General features: G+C 39.6%; 1 protein-coding gene across 5 annotated transcripts in view; it reads right to left on the reverse strand.

Moving 5' to 3' along the window:
- Window positions 1-21433, reverse strand: part of ANO4 (anoctamin 4) — a 390977-nt gene that overhangs the window by 198711 nt on the left and 170833 nt on the right. For all 5 annotated transcript variants that reach the window (XM_074402350.1, XM_010340214.3, XM_074402349.1 and 2 more), the window contains one exon: window positions 11106-11300. In XM_074402350.1, coding sequence (XP_074258451.1) covers window positions 11106-11160 — 55 coding nt within the window. In that variant the 5' untranslated portion in view covers window positions 11161-11300. The remainder of the gene's footprint in view (window positions 1-11105; window positions 11301-21433) is intronic.

A 21433-nucleotide genomic window follows, 5' to 3' on the forward strand; every position in this document is an offset into this window, starting at 1 on the left:
ACAGTTAAGGTGATTATACACGCGTTCAACAGAACCTAACTGGTCCGTTCTTCAGTATGGTCTTCTTACGCTAAGGTTGGAGCTACTGTAAGTGCTTTTAAGTTGTCCAAGGCTTTTTAATGCTAATTAGCCAGAAATGCTTCTACCAAGTTGTCTGAAGAAGAAAGTAACTGCACATTGAATGACAGAATAAGAACACCTGAACTAGAATCTTGCCTTCTCCATTTACTGGCTGTATAACCTTAAGCAAGGTACTTACCCTTCTTTGTGCCTTAGATTCCCCACCCATAAAATAAGGAAAATAGCATGAGAATGTTATAGGAATTAAATGAGATAATGAATGAAAATAGTTCAATAGTTTTTGAGATTGGGAATATAGTAGAGTGCTTAATACATTGTAGCCATAATTTTATTATTATCAAACTGCATTTAATGCCCAAGTATACAGACAGTACTAGTCATTCTAGTTGATTGGAAACAATAAAATCCTAATGTTTCTCTCCCGGAAAATGAATATGTCCTAGCATTTAAATAACAGAGAGATTCATAGGGAAAAATAATCATGCATAAATGGGGAAAGGGTCATAGGTTTTAAAAAGTGAGATAAAAGAAACTATTAGAAATTACTTGGGAATGACACGTATCGGAAAAAAGTTATTTTCCAAATTCTAAATGAGACCAAAGGACACATTCTGTGATTAATAACACTTCTCTAGGACTGTATAATGGGCCTAATAGATAAGGAAAAAGCAATAGAAGAAGTATTTTAGATTTCAGAAAGCTTCCAATTCTATTTTACATTGCATAGTCATTAGTTGGGATAATTTGATCTGTATCCACTAAGGTTTATAGTTTCAAACTAAAAAAAAATCAAAATCAATGCTTCAGTTTACTATGCTCTTGACTCTTAAATTGTAGTCCCAAACCTAGTACCATTTACCACTTATATTATTGGCCCATAAAGGGAAGCAGAAAATAGTATTCATTAATTATGAGTGGCTAAAGGATAAGGTCAAAATGGAAATGATAAACAGGCAAAAGACTTGAATCAGTCAGAAGGAAAGAGAAACCACACAAATACAAGATGAAGATGAATGGCTTCTGTATTGGTACACTACAATGAGAGTCCATCTTTTTGGTATTCCAGCACACCTTAACTGGGAAACTGCTAAATGATGTGGTAATTGAGATAACAAGGATTCTGGGGCAAAGGTGCTTTCAGGCTTCTGAATGTTGCTTATGATGATGGTGACAACAAAAATGATTTATTTGTCAACCATTTATTACCGAACTCCAAGTATGTGTCAAAAATCACAGTAGACATTCTGCATGAATTATTTAATTCCTATAACAAGCCTATGTAGTTTTGCCAGATATAACACATTAAAACACAGGATGTCCTGCTACATCTGAATTTCAAAAAATATATTTTTTATTATGTGTATCCTATGCAATATTTGGGACATACTTTTAAAATATTGGTTTACCTGAAATTTGAATTTAATTGGGAACACTGTATCTAATTTGGCAGCCTTAATACTACAGGATAGGTATTAATTTCTCATTTTACCAATAAAGAAACTAAGATTCAGAGAAATTAGGTAATTCGTCCAAGGCTGTAATAGCCATCAAGTGACATATCTAGCTTTTAAACACCTAATGACAAAGCTTGCGTTCAGAACCAGTATAATGCACTATTCTTATTATGCTCTTTCCTGCCTCTGCGTGGTCATACCTCTTCCTCCTGTTGATATCCTAGTTGACCTTCAAAGTCAAATTGGTAGACCATATGTCTTTTGAGTCCTTCTAAATTCTCCTCAGCATAATAAGGTTATGCTCCCAAAACCTTATTTATTTCTCTGGTCCAGCCCTTAAAACAGTTTGACTTCTATCATAGCAGGTTAAGCACATGTCCCTGTAATGGGCATTCTTCCACCTACAGCTGTTTCCTAACATCACCCTATTTCCTTTTGGGGAAGTCCCACTCCCTGGCTGTGTGCAGTCAAGGTGGCAGAAGAAATAAAGGGGTCCTTCTCTCCCACTATGAAGGCTAAAGGGAGAAGTCTTCTGTCCTATCCTTTGTCTCATCACTGTCTATCCAACCAAGGGAAAGGTATATGGCCAATAGAACTGTCCTCCCAAATCTTCCAAACTTGAGCCAAATGCTACAAAACTAGGAAAACTGGTAAGAATTCATTCCTTCCATATAGTCAAATAGAAGATATTCTATTCTAATCAAATAGATATTCTTGATTTCTCTATTCCTTTTCCAAGACTGGCTCTTTAGGTTTTCCTTCCACATTCTTCAAATTTAAACTCCTTCTTTGTTTGGATTAAATGATTGGTTTCTCTTTTGGGGAACAAAGAACCCTGATTGATTGTCTCTCTTGAACACAACTGAGTGCCTTAAGACCCTTGTTTAATAGAGTTCTGCACCATTTCAAAATACTCCAAGGAGGGTATTTTCCCAATAAACACTTGGTAGTAAATAGTAGGCACTCAGAAATGTTTGTAAACTCAAAGGGGGATAAACAAACAAATTGTTCAGGCAGATGGCACAGAAAATCTACAAGACTCCCAAGTTCTCTCTTTTTGTACTTAGTAACCAGTCTGAGAGCCTTTAGAGAGCACTTTGAGAACTGGGATTATTAACTTTGTAAAAAATAGATGGATGACTTAATAGGCCTTGATATGACTAAATTGCCCAAGCTGCTTCTAAGATGTATGACTCACTGCAAATAAGAAACTCAGTTTGAGAGCTCTTCCATATCTCCCAACAGAGAACTATGATGTATTTGTGCAAGTACACTAAAAATAAAGAGAATGGAACTGAAATCACATGCTACCTTGCCAGAATAATGTGAGCTTTAAAAACACTTTTTTAAAATAACAAGTTTCTAATTGTAACTTAATATATTTTTTTCTTAATTATAATTCTAGGCTAAAGGATTGACTTTATTTATATTTTCAAGCAATACGTGACATATGTAGGGTTTAAAGATCTTTGATAAACTGATGGGTAGATAAGTAAAGTGACATGTTTTTAAGGGGAGGGTAGAGACTTGAGAGATAATTAGCCCACACTGATAAAACACCATTAGGATATATCTTACTAATATTTATTTAATTGTATTATAGTAATATCACCACAGGATATCAATAAAGGAAAGGATAGACTGAATCTACACTGCCTGCATCTGACTTTAACAGAATACTCAATTCTGAGCACTGCATTTTCAAAGTGATTGCAATTAAACAAGAATATTTTTAAGAGCAGAGAGGGTACAATGGTAAAGAAATTGAATACCATATAATTCAAGGAAGCACTGAAGACACTAGGAAATGTTTCAGCTGGAAAATAGCTAAGGAGAAGATTTTTTTTTTAACAACTGAGGGATTGTCATAAGAAAGAATAGTAAGATTTATGCCATATAACTTCAGAATGCAAACCTATATCTGGTGAGTAGAACAGATTTTGACAAACAACACATAATTTTTTATTAAGAACCTACTCAGGACAATATATGATGTTAGGAGAGAAAGAAGATACAAAGATGAATTGAGGAAAGTTCCTGCCTTCTGGGAGAACTGTAAGACCATAGAAACAGATGGACTTTGAAAAGGCTTCTAAGTTCTGTGGAAGCAGAGGGAAGTGGGGGAACAATTCTGACTATGAGATCTAGAAAGCTTCTTGGAGGAAGTAGAATTTGAGTTACATTTTCAAGAATGAGAAGGTCTAGCAGACATTTATTAGGGGAAGGGATATTCCAAGATAAGAGAGGAATTTGAGCAATGGCAAAGAAGTGGAAGAGTAAAAGCCTACTTAAGAAATAGTAAAAAGCTGTGGATGGCTGAAGCTGAATAATATGGGTGATGGCAGTGTAAAACGAGATGAGCCTGGGCAAGCAGGGAGAGGGTAAACTGGAGAGGGCTTCAAAAGCCGGGCTCACAAGGCTATGCTTTCCTCTGGATAGCCATAACGATTGTAGAAGAGGAGGGATGATACCAATTATCTTCTCCAGAGGAGAACCTGGGTTAATTAAATAAGAGAGAACCACTGAAGACAATTATCCAACATCTAAAACCTTCCACTGGGCTCTCCAGAATTCTCTGAACATCGTCAGTCTCTTCTCAGATTGCTCCATTCACCTTCTTGCTCTACGGAAAACCTCGATCCTCCCAGAAGTCACTGCTTCCCTGTGGCTCGTTCACATAGAACTGTTTTTCTCTAGTTAATTTTGGTGTAAGGTGTCAGGAAGGGGTCCTGTTTTTGCTTTCTGCACATGGCTAGCCAGTTTTCCCAACACCATTTATTAAATAGGGAGTCCTTTCCCCATTGCTTGTTTTTGTCAGGTTTGTTGAAGATTGGATGGTTGTAGATATGTTGTATTTCCTCTGAGGCCTCTGTTCTGTTCCATTGGTCTCTATCTCTGTTTTGGTACCAGTACCATGCTGTTTTGATTACTGTAGCCTTGTAGTATAGTCTGAAGTCCAGTAGTGTGATGCATCCTGCTTTGTTCTTTTTGCTTAGAATTGACTTGGCTATGCGGGCTCTAATTAACTCCAGATGGATTAAAGACTTAAACATCATACCTAACACCACAAAAACCCTAGAAGAAAATCTAGGCAAAACCATTCAGGACATAGGCGTAGGCAAGGACTTCATGACCAAAATGCCAAAAGCAATGGCAACAAAAGCCAAAATAGACAAACGGGACCTAATCAAACTCCACAGCTTCTGCACAGCAAAAGAAATAGTCAGTAGAGTGAATTGGCAACCAACAGAATGGGAAAAAATTCTTGCAGTCTACCCATCTGACAAGGGGCTGATATCCAGAATCTACAAAGAACTAAAACAGATCTACAAGAAAAAAACAAACAAGCCCATTCAAAACTGGGCAAAGGATATGAACAGACACTTTACAAAACAAGACATACAGGAGACCAACAAACATATGAAAAAATGCTCATCATCACTGGTCATTAGAGAAATGCAAATCAAAACCACATTGAGATACCATCTCACACCAGTTAAAATGGCGATCATGAAAAAATCTGGAGACAACAGATGCTGGAGAGGATGTGGAGAAATAGGAACACTTTTACACTGTTGGTGGGAGTGTAAATTAATTCAACCATTGTGGAAGATAGTGTGGCGATTCCTCAATGACCTAAAAATAGAAATCTCATTTGACCCAGCAATCCCATTACTGGGTATATATCCAAAGGATTATAAATCATTCTACTATAAGGACACATGCACACAAATGTTCATTGCAGCACTGTTTACAATAGCAAAGACCTGGAACCAACCCAAATGCCCATCGATGATAGACTGGATAGGGAAAATGTGGTACATATACACCATGGAATATTACGCAGCCATCAAAAACGATGAGTTCGTGTCCTTTTTAGGGATATGGATGAACCTGGAAACCATCATTCTCAGCAAAATGACACAAGAGCAGAAAATCAAACACCGCATGTTCTCACTCATAGGCGTGTGTTGAACAATGAGAACACATGGACACAGGGAGGGGAGCACTACACACTGGGGTCTGTTGGGGGGAAATGGGGGAGGGATGGGGGTGGGGAGGTGGGAAGAGATAGCATGGGGAGAAATGACAGATACAGGTGAGGGGAAGGAAGGCAGCAAACCACACTGCCATGTGTGTACCTATGCAACAATCTTGCATGTTCTTCACATGTACCCCAAAACCTAAAATGCAATAAAAAAAAGAACTGTTTTTCTCCAATAGTCCTGGCACCAATGCATCTGAAGGAGGAGTAGGTATCTTACTTGAGTCTCAAATCCACCTTCAGCATTCTTCTCTCTTGCCTAAACACCTTCAGCCTTGAATCTCAGGTTATTATATAACATCATCTTCTACCCTTTGTCTTTGTACTCTCCTGCTACCTGCCAGGTCATGTTCTCTTATTTCTCAACAAAGTTAATGCCTGGCTTATCATTCTTCCCAAAACTACTCAATTCTTGACTATTTCATTTGCATATATATATAAATGATCCCTTCCACATCTTGGCCTCTCAGTCCCTAGGAATATTTTCATTCAATGATCTTGCCCTCTATCCTTTACAGTTTCTTATTTCTTACCTTGGTCTAGACTTTATCATTACCAGTAACAACATCTTGTGCTGATATTACTATAATAAAATTAAACAAATGTTATTAAGATACATGCCACAATATTAGTGCTACACAATCCATTCTATTACCACCTCTCTTATCCTTGCAGATCCTCCTTCTATTATCGTAACCCTAACACTTTTTTGAACCCTCTGGGAACTTCAACTGATTGATCCTACCAACTTTTCACTATTCCTCATTCCCTTGATGTTTTTGTCTCCTCTTTACCAAATCACAAAATGAATCACTATCATCACTCCCTTTCATGCACCTTCAATTCCCTTTCTCTCTTTTCCTATTTCCTTGGCAAAACCACAATCCTGTTCAAATCCAACTCGCCACCAACTCTACGGCTTTACTCATGTAGCTACACAAAATTAAAGAAATACACAATGATGATAACTGGTCCCACTTTAATTTCAGGACTATGAATCTCAAATGCCCTTTAATGTGAGTTGGCAAACATATTTTCCTCTCCATATCTTTCTTTCTCTTTCTCCCTGTGATTCCATTCTCATTCTCTGAGATGACCTTGCTTTCCACAATAAAGATTAAACTGACACCATAAGAAAATAACTTATTAGACCGTTAGCATACCTGCCAATATCTGCCTACTCCTCCTTCCCACCAGTTACCACAGACAAACTATCCATGGTCCTATTGTGCATAGCTCTCATCTTCTCACTGATGCCCACATCACAAACTATCCCCTCTCTCGAACACCATAAATTATCTGCTGGAAAGCTGCTATTTTTAAAAGAAACTCTTGACCTTCTCCTCCAGCTGCTGCCCTATTTCTTCACTACCCTTCACAACAAAACTGCTCAAAAAAGTTGCCTATATTCAGAGCATCTAATTTATATCCTCTCATCTCCCTTAAATCCACTTCAATCAGGGTTTCATCCCCACCACTCCACTAAAATGGCTTTTATCAAAATTGCCATTGACCTCCACTTTACGAAAATCAATGGCTAATTCTCAGTCCTCATCTGATTTGACTTTCAGCAACATTTAACTTAGAAAACCATTCTTCTCTTCTCGATAAACTTTTGTATTTCCAAGATGTGGCACTTCTGGGTTTTCTCCATCTTTGCTGGTGGTTCTTTCTTGGCCTTCTTTGCTGATGGGTCATGTCCTATTTGACCCTTTACCATTGGAGTGTCCTAGATCTCAGCCCTTGATGCTCCCCCTTTTCCATTTATACTTCTTCCCTTGGTCATCTCTTTCAATCTCATGGCTTTAAATAGCACATATATGTCAACAACTATTAGTTTTATATCTCTTTCACAGACCAATCACCTTTCAAACTCTGGACATGGAGGTCAAACTACCACCCATAAGATCTTGCCAGCTCTCAATATTATCACATCTGTAGTCAAACTTCTGACCTCAAACCCACCAAATCTGCTTCTCTTGCAGCCTTCACCATCTCAGCTGATTTTACTCAGGCCAAAACACTTTGCAGTTATCCTTAGCTCTTTTTTCTCTCTTACCCTACATCCAATCCATTAGGCTATTTTGTTGGCCCAGCTTTAAAATATATCTAGACTCTAAATTCTCACCATCACTTCTGCCACTTCTAGTCAGAATTACTATCATTTCTCCACTGGATCATTCTGGAGGCCTCCTATCTGACCTTTCTCCTTTTATCCTCGCCTCCTATAATCTACTCTCTCCATAGTCTATATTACATCCTGTTAAAATATAAATTAAATTATGGGATTCTTTTGCTCAAAACCCTGGAAGAGCTCCCACTTCACACAGGGCTCAAAGTCCTTACATGTCCTATAAGGTCCTGCCCGTCAGTCCCGTCTGGTCCCTGTGACCTCACTGAGATGATTCCCCACCTCACTCACTCCACTCCAAGTTCAGGAGCCCCCATGCTGTTCTTCAAACTGCCAGACTCAGTCTTACCTTACAACCTGTCCACTAACTGTCCCTCTGCTGGAATGAAGTTGCTCAGACATCCACATGGCTGTCCCGGAAATGTCTAGTTTGTGATTACACACCTTCATGACTCAGTCTACCCTGACCACCATATCTAAAATGGCAACATGCTACCCTCTTCCCACCACCTGGTTCTCCTACTTTTTCTTTTATCCATAATACTTATTCTTTTCTTAAACACTATATGTTATATATAACTTATATATAATTATAATATAGTTACATATAACCATAATGTAGATCACACAGTTTGTCTATTTAATATAATTATTTATTTATTATCTCTCGAAGTTACTATGTGAACTCCCCAAGGGCAGGGACTTTTGTCTGCTTTGTTTACCGATGTAACTCAAGTACTTGTTGAAAGAAAGGCAGGCAGAAAAATTCAGAAGCTATTGTAGTAGTCTAAAACACAGCTAATGAAGGTTTTTTTAAGTCCTACCCTACAAATACTTATTGGAAGTATAAAGATAAATAATCCAGAATCCCTGCCCTTAAAGAGCTTTTGGTGGACAGATAGACAAGTAATTTCAACATGTTCAAAGATAACAAAGCAAAACCAGGGCATCCTGGGAAGAAAGAACAGCAGAAGCAAAGGCTAGGAGTCATGAAATGGCATCACATGTTTAGAGAAGTGAAAGCACATTGATATAACCAGATGTTATGGTATATTTGATGAGCCAACTTGACCAAGCTACAGTCTCCGGTAATTCAATAAGTACCAATCTAGTGTTGTTGTGGTGTTTTGTAGATGCAATTAAAGTTCATAATCAGCTGACTTTATGTAAAGGAGATTCTCCTCAATAATCTAGGTCAGTTGAAAGGCCTTAAAAGCAGAGCTGGCCGGGCGCGGTGGCTCAAGCCTGTAATCCCAGCACTTTGGGAGGCCGAGGCGGGTGGATCACGAGGTTGAGAGATCAAGACCATCCTGGTCAACATGGTGAAACCCCGTCTCTACTAAAAATACAAAAAATTAGCTGGGCATGGTGGCGTGTGCCTGTAATCCCAGCTACTCAGGAGGCTGAGGCAGGAGAATTGCCTGAACCCAGGAGGCGGAGGTTGCGGTGAGCCGAGATCGCGCCATTGCACTCCAGCCTGGGTAACAAGAGCGAAACTCCGTCTCAAAAAAAAAAAAAAAAAAAAAAAGCAGAGCTGAAGCTTTTAAGAGCTGTGCCCAAGAGTTCCAGCCTGCCCTTGCAGATAGCCTGCCCTATGAATTCAAAGTTGCATAGCCATCCCCAACAATGAAAGTCAATTCTTTGTAATTAATCTCTAGTACATACTTTCTACTGGTTTTGCTTTTCTGATTGAACCCTGGTTGATGCACTATAGTAATAAAGTCTAAGGAAGAAGAGGACAAACAAATGAAGGGTGAAAAACTGCAGGAGCAGGATCACAAAAGGCATTTGTTTCTAACATGCTAAGAAGTTTGAATTGGACCCTGTAATCAGTAGAACAAGCACAGTAACTGGTCAGGGGTAGAAATGAATCATTCCAGATTTGGTACATGCTGGGATAGAAGGCAAGAGGAGGAGAGAGATGCTGGAGTGGGGGAAACCAGGAAAGGTACATGCGAGACAGATAAGAGGAGAACCCTGAGACTGTTACGGAAGCCAAGAGATCAGTGTTTGGGGAACAAGTGGGTTCCCCGTGGTCCGGTGCATCAAGAAAATCTGGTAAGCACCAATTATATTGAGATAAAAGGAGGTCACTAAGGGCCTCAAAAACAGCCAGGATGGAGTGGAAGTGCTAGGAACCAGACTATGTTGGTTGCTCTCGACAGAACAGATCAATCAAAAGTAAATTATTCTTTCAGAAATTTGGCTTGGAAGGGAGGAGGGAAAAGTGGCAGAAGAGAGAAAAGGATATAGTGTCAAATGATCAAAATGTAGAAGCTTGAGCCTTTTCATAGACTGAGTGTAATCAGCCAGCAGCGTGGAAGGGTGAAAGAGATGAAAACAAGAGGACGCATTCTTCTGAGCAAGCTCCAGGAGAGGTGAGGTGACCCTGGCTAAAGGACATGGGTGAAGGCTTGGTCAAGGACACTGGGAGGCCTCTCCTCTTCTGAAAACTGGGGGAAAGTGAGGAAGGATGGGCAAAGAGCAATATATTTGAAGAGAGAGGATAAGGGACCTCCAGCAATTCATGCCCAATGGGACTGGTGTTTCTTGGTGGGTTAGGAAACCACGTTACATGCTAAGAGGGAGAAGATGGTGTGACATGGCTAGAGATGGAGATCTGGCTTCAGTAGCAGCTGCGTGGCCACACATCAGGACATTACAGAAGGGAATTCAGATCGCGTAAGAGTTGTTCTAAATGACTTATGAATTCTCTCCAATTTGTTGTTTCCATAAAGTCACTTTGCAGGAACATTGCCTTGGTCACTGATATTTCCTTGAACCCAAAACGATGCCTAGCATGTAGCAGGCACTCAATATTTGTTCGATAAATGAATGAATACTTAAATGAGATTTTTCCCCAAATAAGCACATGATTTTACTTCCTTTAATGTAGAATCATTTTAACATTTGAAAGAGATCACAGATGCTTCCCAGAAGGTTTAAAACAATGTAATGACTCCATTCTTCTATCCTGACCTCAGGAGGATGTGGGCAAGCCAACACAGATAACCAAGGTTTCAAAGTGGGTGATTTTTTTTTCCTGAGTCATCTTAGGACAAATTATCAGGAAAATGGCCAAGTCTCTATTTTGTTTTATTATATAATGAGCTTTCATGAACTGAGCAAGAGTTTATGCACTCCAATTCTCATTTAGACTCTACCACTGCGCACATAGTCTCTACCTTCTCTGATCCATTAAGCTCTCTCCCCTTTTATTTGTCTTAGTGATATTTATCACTGACTTAGGTGAAAAGAAGGGGAAATCGAACAAGACTCCTAACAAAAGCAAGCTTAGCTGAAAGTATGGCATAATTACATAATAAAACTACAGTGCAGGCTGTGGTCAGGTTGCTGTTGAAATGGGTCCCTGTTGAACTTCCCCATGCATCACCTGGGTGGAAGACTTTGGTTTTTCCATTAGTGATTCCAGAAGAGCTCGCCTCCATTTTTATTGACCTTCTGCCTGGTGGGAGCGAGGAATGCCTGACAACAGGCAAGTGACGACGTGACGCTGGGCGGCTTGCCACACTTCGCCGTTGATAGATTTGCAAACGCTTTTCAGCCCCATGAATAGATAAACTTAAACCTGGAATGAGAAATGGCACCATTAGACTGAAGAAGTCACTTCAGAATGCCTAAAAGGCTGTTACACTCTGGTATGAAGTCCAGAGAGCAGAAGCAACCATGTTTCAAATTCATAAGGTATGTGTCACTCAAAAGTAGACATCCTTAGTTACCAAGACAAAACCTTTATGAACCAAGATCCAATAAGTTAAATCTGAAAATTCTTATAAAGCTTCTCTCTAAAATGCTAGGGAAATATGCAAATATTTAGCATGCTGTTGCCAAAGCAATAGGGCTTAGGAACTACTGTTGGGGTATCTGGAATTTCTATAAAAATCAGGAACTTTCTCCACAAGATTCACTGATAGGCAAAAGTTGGCTGAACTTACATTTACACTTTGATAATCTTGGAATTATATGCATCTTGAGAACTATTTTATTCAGAATATTTCAAACATGTGAAAAGCAAAATGAATAGCATAATGAACTCTGTGTACTCATCAAACAACGTCAATAAATATCAAGACTTTTCCAATCTTTTTTCATCGATCCCACTCCCTTTGTTATTGGTTTGCTTTTTAGATGCTGGAGTATTTAAAGCAATTTCCAGACATCGTGTCAATCTTCTCAAAAGCAGTAGCGATTACATTGGCTTACATAGATTACGTCATTAATATGGTCTCCATCTACTAATTCATATCAGCTGTATAAAGAAATGGTGAGTTCAATGTGCATTATTTAAAAAAACACTCATTGATCACCATCAGAGGTTCCTAAGATACCGATTTATCATTCAGAGAATTAATAAAGGGAATAAAGCAAGCATTTATCCTGCCTTTCCTTTACTAACCGTTTTTTTATTAGTTGATCAGGGAAAGTTCTTCACTATACAGAAGAATTCTTGCTAAGAAATATCAATAAAAGAGAATTAAAAAATAATTTTAGAATTACAATACAAAGTCTACCAAAAACCCAGAAACAAGGAAAATAACAAGCCTGCTAAGAGGTAAACTGCAAAATAGCAGTCATAAGTCATATTAAAGGTAGGAAGGATCACCTTAAATTTTCCCAGGGGAAAAACGGGATATGACCTGGGCCAACTTGTGAATTCTAGCGAATCTTAAGGAAGGATGACTCAAATCAGACCAGGGCTTGGTCAGCCAGAAAAGCAAACAGTGTAACACACGTAGGCAGTGCTCATCCAAGAAACAGGCTCAAAGTTCAAGAATTCCAATTGCATAGAAGACAGTCCTGACATACATGATTTTACTCTCCTTTATCCATTTAACTACCCTCATTCCAACAGTGCTCACCAGATAACCTATGGATTAGGATTTGGCTTCCAGTACAGGAAGAGAGTTTTCACACTAGTGTTCCTGTCTGCCTGGTAGCCAGGGTTCTCAGTGTGAGCTAACAGATGGACAACCTGAGCTTTCACACTTCTACCTCCACATGAATTGCTTGGTATGAGTTTCTAAGCCTATAATGCTGTGAGCCTGAGCCTTGGTCTCAGGAGATTCACCCAGGTTAGAACTGCCATGCTGGGTGGCCCCTTGGAGATAGGCTGGCAGGCTGCCCCAGGCCAAGCATGCCCTGCTCTTTTGCTCAGGTCCCTGGGCAAGTGTGAGCCTTCTACTCCCAGAGGTCTCACTCTACAAGTAGGGCAGACACCACTCCACCATGCTCTGTGCCACTGGTGCATGTTCTCCATTTCCATGAACATATATAGACCCATCAAAACTCCAGAAGAATGCAAACTGATTTGTAGGTGACAGATGAAGGGAAGGGGAGAGACATTTGAAGTCAATATCAGATGATACATGCACTCTCAGTCAGCAAATATGAAATAGACAGCTCTCCTGAAAACATTTCTTCTTTTCCTTTCTGCAGAGGATTATTGGGCTGAAGAGAACAGGATTCTGACTCAGCACAGCACTTCTAGCTTTTATATAACTTTTCTTAAGGAAGCACAAAATGATGTAAATGAGAATTGAAATTATATCATGGAAATAAATGAGATAGGTACTTGAATTTGTATTTTAAAAATATAATAATGTAGATCATAGCAAAGTGTTAAAAATAAAACAAATCAAGAATATTTCCAGGAGAAGATAGATATGAGGAAACTGGGTATGTTACATGGAAATTTGGAAGGAATCTTTAATGCCTGAGAAAAAAATTCATGTTCTTTCTCTGGAAACTAAGCATCCTCAAAGTACAGATAAAAGGCCTAGCCTAAGAGAGCTCTCCTCACACAAGGGCTAAGTCAATGAGAGAAAGATTTGTAAATAATTAGTTTGCAAGACAGAAAATATACTCCAGACATTTGAAAATGTTAGCATTTATAGAACATTCTGAAGTCACATCTTTAAAAATGAATTGTCAGCCAATAAATTGCATCATCCAATTTGTTCTTAGTCTAGAAAAAATTGTTGACACTAATTATCTATTAAATGTCAGGTACTACATTAGATATTGATCATTATCCCATTAATGCCTCAGCACAGCCATAAAAGACAGAGAATTGGTATCTGCATTTTACCAATGGGAAATCTGAGGCTTAAGAAGTTACTTGACCAAGGTCACACAACAAAGTGATTAACTGATATTTTAACCTTGCCTTTTTCCACTAGGCCATGCAGTCTAATGGATTCAGTACCAATATGAACACTAATTGTTTTTAACCTGTAGTGGTTCTGAACCCTAACTTACAGAAATTTATCCTTGCGGGGAGAAGAGGAATAGATTGGAAGGTACAGAATGTTAGGAGTCCTTTGACCTAAGCTCTTAACCACCTGTTTCTTCTCTCTCCCATGCTTGGCTCCTGATTCTTGATCATCAAAGACCTTAGTGACCATCAAAGACCTTAGTAAGAACTAGCTAGAGCTGTACCTTCCCCTTGACAAACTTCAGTTCCTCTCACCCACTCCAGTCAACACTTCAGTCTCTAATCTTGCAATCAGCCCTTTATCATGCAATGCCCTTGAACACTCATTCATCTGCCAGTATATGGATGGTCCATTTCTCAAACGTTCAAGAGTCTCTAATGGCAAAGGTCATATTGTGCACTTTTCTGATTCCTTCCTCATCTCTGAATAAAGTAGTTTCCATAGGGCAGGTGTGGGGTGATGATCCCCCTTCAGTCCCTTTTCCCTATGCACTTTGCACATTACATGGTGCAGACACCTTGGGTATAAACAGGGCACAGTGCCAAAAGCCAGTCAAGGAAATGGCACTGAGCATGCTTACCTGTGTAGAAAGTTTTTCATTTAGTGATTCCTGTTTTACTGTATCCTCACAGTCTTTCCTAGGCTCCTTGAGGCTGGAAACTTAGCTGCCTCTCTCAGCCTCGTCAGAGAGCTTCCTCTCCCACTCAGCTGAGAAGACGGTGCCCAGGTGATATAAAGTTTCTAATCCTCCTTTCCACCCTCAAATCACAGTTACTAAAATCCTTTTCCTCTTGAGACACAGAATCTACCTTACTTTATAAAATACCTAAAGTCAGAACCTTGGGAAACATACACCTTGGGGAATAAGGTGAGGTTAGTACAGAGTGGTATTTAAAATGTGGAAGCTGTAGTCAGAATTCTGGGCTCACATAATTCTTACTATGGAGTTCTTGACCACACCATTTACTACCTATGTTAGTTAATGCATTTATTTACTTTTTTGCCTCAGTTTTTTCACCTGTAAAATAGTATAACAATAATTCATACCTCAGAGGGTTTTGTGGGAATTGAGTTTATACCTATAGAGTGCTTATGCCAGTGTCCAGCATAATGGGTGCTCAGTACAAGTTAGCTGCCATCATTAGCTTCTATCATGTCAATGATTCTCCTTCGTCTTTGTTTTTACCCATTAAGGCTCTAGCATCTACACCATTTTTTTTTTTTTTTTTTGAGACGGAGTTTCGCTCTTGTTACCCAGGCTGGAGTGCAATGGCACAATCTTGGCTTACCGCAACCTCCGCCTCCTGGGTTCAGGCAATTCTCCTGCCTCAGCCTCCTGAGTAGCTGGGATTATAGGCACGTGCCACCATGCCCAGCTAATTTTTTTGTATTTTTTTTTAGTAGAGACAGGGTTTCACCATGTTGACCAGGATGGTCTCGATCTCTTGACCTCGTGATCCACCCGCCTCGGCCTCCCAAAGTGCTGGGATTACAGGCTTGAGCCACCGCGCCCGGCCCAGCTCATCTGTTTTTAAGCTCTTGCTTTGGCTTTCATTTTCATGACACTTAAGCTTCTTGCCACCTCCCCTTACCTTTTAAAATTCTTTTTGTTCCTGTTCCCAGAAGTGAGTGTATTAGTTTCCAAAGCCTGATGAAACAAATCACCACAAACAGGATGGGTTCAAACACGGTTTTATCATCTCACAGGATTTTATCATCTCACAAGTGTCCCACACCACAGTGTCAGCAGGGCTCTGTGCACTGCTGTATGTTCCACAGAAGTGCAAGCTGAACACCTGTAGACCCATCAAGACTCAGAAAAGCAAAGATAGAAGCTCTGGGGGAGAATCCACTCCTTGCCTCCTTCAGCCTCTCATGGGTGCCAGCATTCCTTGGGGTTCCTTGCCTTGTGATAACATCACTCCAATCTGTCTCTGTCATTATAGTACCTTCTTAGTGTTTGTATCTAATCTCCCTCTGCCTCTCTCTTATAAGGATACCGGTTATGACATTTAGGGACCACCTGGATAATTGAGGATAATCTCCCTATCTCAAGATCCTTAACAAAATCACATATGCAAAGACTCTTTCTCCAAAAAGGTAACATTGCCAGGTTCTGGGAATTAGAATGTGGACAGATATTTGGCAGCCATTATCAGCCCACCACAGTGGGCATTTTCCAAAGTTTTGGTTTTGGCCTTTTCTTCTCTCCATCCTGTCTATCCTTGGGGAATCTTATGCACTCCATATCTCCATCTATAATCTCTATGTGATCAGCTCCCCAAGTCACGCCTCCCACTTTACTCTGTCTCCTAAACATCAAGCCTACATTTCCTGCTTGGTCCGAGTTTTCTCTCGAGACACTTGATGAGTTCATGGAATCACAATGAATGAATCATATTTTAATAAATAAAAATCAGAGCTCAGATTGTCTTTAAGGCTCTCAAATATTTTCTTTACTCCTCAAAAATCCTGCCTAAAAAGTGAGAATTTTTCTGAATAACAAAATTCTTAGGTGTTCTTTTTCTCTGGCCCACTTCCAAGGTGCACTATTTCTGGCTTCATTGCACAGTTAGCAGTGTGCCTGTGTAAAAACGATTTGCTTTCATCCAAATGTCATTTCTGTGATTCAGAAGGACTCTATGCCACAGGAACATTTGTCGTTCTGTCAATGTTTTACAACTCGCAGCAATGCTGTCTATGTGTTGCATTACTCTTCTTGTCATTTCTTAGGTAAATTACTTTTCAAAACACTGAAAAACTATGTTTTGAATGTCACCACCACACACAAAACATAAGACTCATCTATTCTTAATTAAGGGGGGAAAAACCTTGTAGAGGGGAGTATTTATTTCTAGTTTCCTCTTTAACTACAAACTGAAGGGTAAATACAGTGCTTCACCTTCTTAGAACACTGACCAGAAGAAAGATGGGAACTCTCTTGGTTATTCTCAGGTCTGAATTTACTTTCCCAAACTTTCTGGAGCTTTTCTAATATTTTCTAATATCCTCTCTTATTTGGCTCAAATAACACTTTACAAAATGTTTACAAAATAGACTGATACCCTCCCACATCTGAGGGAGGAAGAAGCTCAAACACACAGCAATACATGCAGAAAAGGAAGCACCTCATCTGACATCAGCTTAGGCATGTTCCTATGGGGGCGGGGGGCAGAATTTGTGCTATCTTAGTTAAGCGAGCTCAGGTGAACCCAGAGAAAACAGGTTTGGAGGGGCTTCAAGCATCAGAACTGTTGAGTAACTGAGGGTAGGTGCATTCCTGAGAGTGGCATGAGCTCTCACACACGTAGGACCCCCTCCCCCGACCCCGACCAACCCTGGAGACCTAAAGATAAGGTGTCGCTTAGTCTCGGTAGGGCTGATGAGAGGATTTGCTACTGCCCAACCATCCTCCACCACACCAGGTCCTTGGCCCTGTCATGCTTCCTTTTATTTCTCTTCTCACTTTGTGTCAGGCTATTTGACAGATTAGCATCAGCATGTCACAAAAATCTGGCAGTACCAACACATCAAAGCCAGAAAGAACTTTTTGCCAAGATGTTGGCATTTGGAATTTTGTTACAATTATGTCTAAAGCCACAGTAACTGAGCATTTAAGTGCTTTGAAAAAAACCAAAATGCCAAACCAGAATTTATAGATCAGAAAGGGTAAGAGCATGTAAGAATGTTTGACCAGCATTACTTAAATTCAAATAAAGTGCTGCAGTTAGATTATTGGTGCTTTCTCGCCTTCAAATCCTCCTCTAGACTCTCTACAGACTTTTTGTAACTTAATTCTTTCCTGCTGCTGAGGCTGAGTGAGAGTCTCCTTTTTTTTCCCCCTGCTACCGAATTCTATTAGAAGGACTTCATTTCAGGAAACCACAGTGGCAGAGTAGATTATGGCCCCTGATTCATATTTCATCCATTCTCTCTGCTGCATGACTTGTTCGTACTTCCCAATAGAGAGAGAAAGTGTATTCCCTGCTCCACTGGTTTTGGACTTGGCCATCATGACTTGCTTTTGCCAAAGGATATTAGCAAACAGATGAAAACAGAAATGTGCTTGTGTGGTTTCGGCTTGTTTCTCTTTTGCTTCTGCTGTTATCATAAAAAGCATGTGTCCCAACTAGCCATGGGTCCCAGAAGGAGACACAAGAACAAACTCAATCCTGATCTGCAACCTGGACCAAGCCTCATTCATACCAGTCAATATCAGGCAAACAACAGCTGCTTGAAAAACCCCTGAACAAAAAGACAATTGTTTCTGGGTGTGAACCACTGAGATTTGGGGTTGTTGGTTCACAGCAAAGACGTGATGAACACAGCCCCAATAATGGTCTCCAAAAGGTGAAAATGAAACCGTGCTGGTGCTTACAATTTAATCCTAAGTAGTAAGTTCCTTTAAAAAAAATAAAATGCTCCTTCTTGTCTGAAATGCTCTCTTTCATAGCTCTAATCTCATATATTCTTCTAAGATCAGCTCACCCATCACCCTTCTGGAGAAATCCCATTATTGCCAACTCCCAACTTTACGAAGCATGCCCAGAATCCTCAGCTCACATGTCCCTCCCCTGCACTCTGTTAGCACCTGGTACATACCTACACCAAGACGTACTCACATGCATTGTAACTGTCTGCATATCTGTCCCCTGAATGCAGGGCCAGGAGTTTGTCTTATTTCATGCCTATCACAATGCCTAGCTCACAGTAGACACTAATGTAAACAGTTCTAGAAAGAAATGAAGGGAGGAGTGGGTGGTGGGGAGTGGGCAGGACAGGTACCAAAGTACAGTCGGCGCTCCTTATCTGCAGGTCTCATGACTGTGGACTAAACCAACCTTGGACAGAAAATATTCAGAAAAAAAAAACTACAATTAAACCAATAATAATAAAGGAAAACAAAATTTAAAATATAGTGTAACAACTATTTACATAACATTTACATTGTATTGGGTATTACAAATAATCTAGGCTGCACTCGGTGGCTCACACCTATAATCTCAGTACTTTGGGAGGCCAAGGTGAGCAGATCACGAGATCAAGAGATCAAAACCATTCTGACCAACATGGTGAAACCCTGTCTCTACTAAAATTACAAAAAAATTAGCTGGGTGTGGTCATACACACCTGTAGTCCCAGCTACTTGGGAGGCTGAGGCAGGAGGATCACTTGAACCAGCAGGTGGAGGTTGCAGTGAGCCAAGATCATGCCACTGCACTCCAGTCTTGTGACAAAGAGAGACTCTAAGAGAAGGGAGGGGAGGGGAGGAGAGAGGAGAGGAGAGGAGGGGAGGAAAGAAAGAGAGAGAGAGAGAGAGAGAGAGAAAGGATGGGAAGGAAGAAAGGAAGGAAGGAAGGACGGACGGACGGACAGACAGATAGAAGGAAGGCAGGAAGGCAGGAGGGAAGGAAAGTAATCTAGAGATTATTTAAAGTATATGGAAGGATGCACATAGGTACACTTTGCCATTTCATAGAAGGGACTTGAGCATTTTGGTATCTAGGGCAGGGAGGGAGGTGGTTATCCAGAAACTAATCTGGTCTAGGGATACCTAGGGAAGACTATAGGTAACTAAACTCAAATATTCTCAAATGCCAGACTTTCATTGCCTTGATTTTGTTTGTAGAGTGTTCAGTCCCCTGGGATGTTAGCTGAGACCTTGGAAGAGTGGGTGAGTAAGGGGAAGTGGTCAGTGAAGACAATCTTGAATAACTTAGCCTTCCTACTCTCCTTTCCTCACCCCTACAAGCTCATCTACAGTGAAAATAACCTGAGATTTTTTTAATTCACAAAGACTAATTTAAAACTCTTTAAATGTTGTAGTATATAGCCAAAGGAGATGAAACTAGTATGTCCAAGACACAGCAGTACTCCCATGGTCACTGCAACTTTAGACACAATAGCCAAAATACAGCCATGATATGGAATCTAAGTATCTATCAATGGAAAAATTGATAAAGAAAATGTAGTGGATATATCCAAAGACATACTATTCACCCTTAAAAATAAAAAAAAAGGAAATCCTGTTATTTGCGACAATATGAATGAACCTGGAGGTCATTAGGTTAAGTAAAATAAGCCAGGCAGAGGAAATGCCACATAATCTCAGTTATTTGTGGAATTTTGAACTCATAGCAGCAGAGAGAATAGAATGGTGGCTACCAGGAGTGGGGGCAGGGGGGGCGGGGGTGGAGCTCAGTTGTGGAGATGTTGGTCAAAGTACACATAATTTCATTTAGACAGGAGAAATAAGTTCTGGGGATCCATTATACAAAATAGTAGGCATACTTAATAACAAGATATTATATTCTTAAGAATCACTGAGAGTAATTTTAAGTGTTCTCACCACAAAAATTGGTAAGTATGTGATATAATGTATGTATTAATTGGCTTGATTTAGCCATTCCACAATGTATACATGATGATAGACATATACAATTTGTATTTGTTAATGGCAAATAAGTACATAAATAATTAAAATAAAAATGAATTTAAAATAATGTAGATGTTATTGAGGAATTAACAACAATGAAATATCACTGCGCACCTATTAGAATAGGAAAAATCAAAAACACTGACAACAACAAATGCTGGCAAGAATACTGTGCAACAAGAACCTTCATTCACTGCTGGTGGGATACAAAATGGTATGGCCACTTTGGAAGACAGTTTGGCAGTTTCTTACAAAACTAAACATACTCTTGCCATACAATCCAGCAATCATGCTCCTTGGTATTTACCCAAGTGAGATGAAAACTTATGTTCACACAGAAATCCGCACATGAATGTTTATAGCATCTTTATTCATAATTTCCAAAACTTAGAAACAACCAAGATGTCCTTCAGTAGGTAAATGGACAAATAAACTGTGGTACATTCAGATGGAATATTTTTAAGCATTAAAACAGAAAGAACTATCAAGCCATGAAAAGACATGTGGGAGCTTTAAGTGTCCATTTACTTACCTTAAATGTTCAAGAACCATTACTAAGTGAAAGAAGCCAATCTGAAAAGGCTACATATTACATAATTCCAACCATATGGCATTCTAGAAAAGGGAAGACTACAGAGACAGTAAAAAGATCAGTGATTGCCAGAAGGAAAGAAGGAAGGAGGGAGGAATAGGCAGAGCAAAAGGGATTTTTAGGGCAATATAACTATTCTGTTTAATGCTAAAATGGTACATACACATTTTTATAAATTTGTCAAAACCCACAAAATACACAACACCAAGAATGAATGCTAATACACACTACAAACTCTGGGTGATGACGTGTTGATGTAGGTTCATCAGTTGTAATAATTGTACCACTCTGGTGTGGAAAGGTGACAAAGGAGGAGGCTATGCATGTGTAGGAGCAAGAGATCCACAAGAACTTTCTGTACTTTGCAGTCGCTTTTGTTGTGAACCTAAAACTGCTCTAAAAAACATGTTTTAAAAAGATGCTATTCACTGCTGGTAAAAAACATAAGAAAATGTGAG

The sequence above is a fragment of the Saimiri boliviensis genome, chromosome 7 (genome assembly GCF_048565385.1).
Source record: "Saimiri boliviensis isolate mSaiBol1 chromosome 7, mSaiBol1.pri, whole genome shotgun sequence".
In the NCBI taxonomy this organism is placed as follows: Eukaryota; Metazoa; Chordata; class Mammalia; order Primates; family Cebidae; genus Saimiri; species Saimiri boliviensis.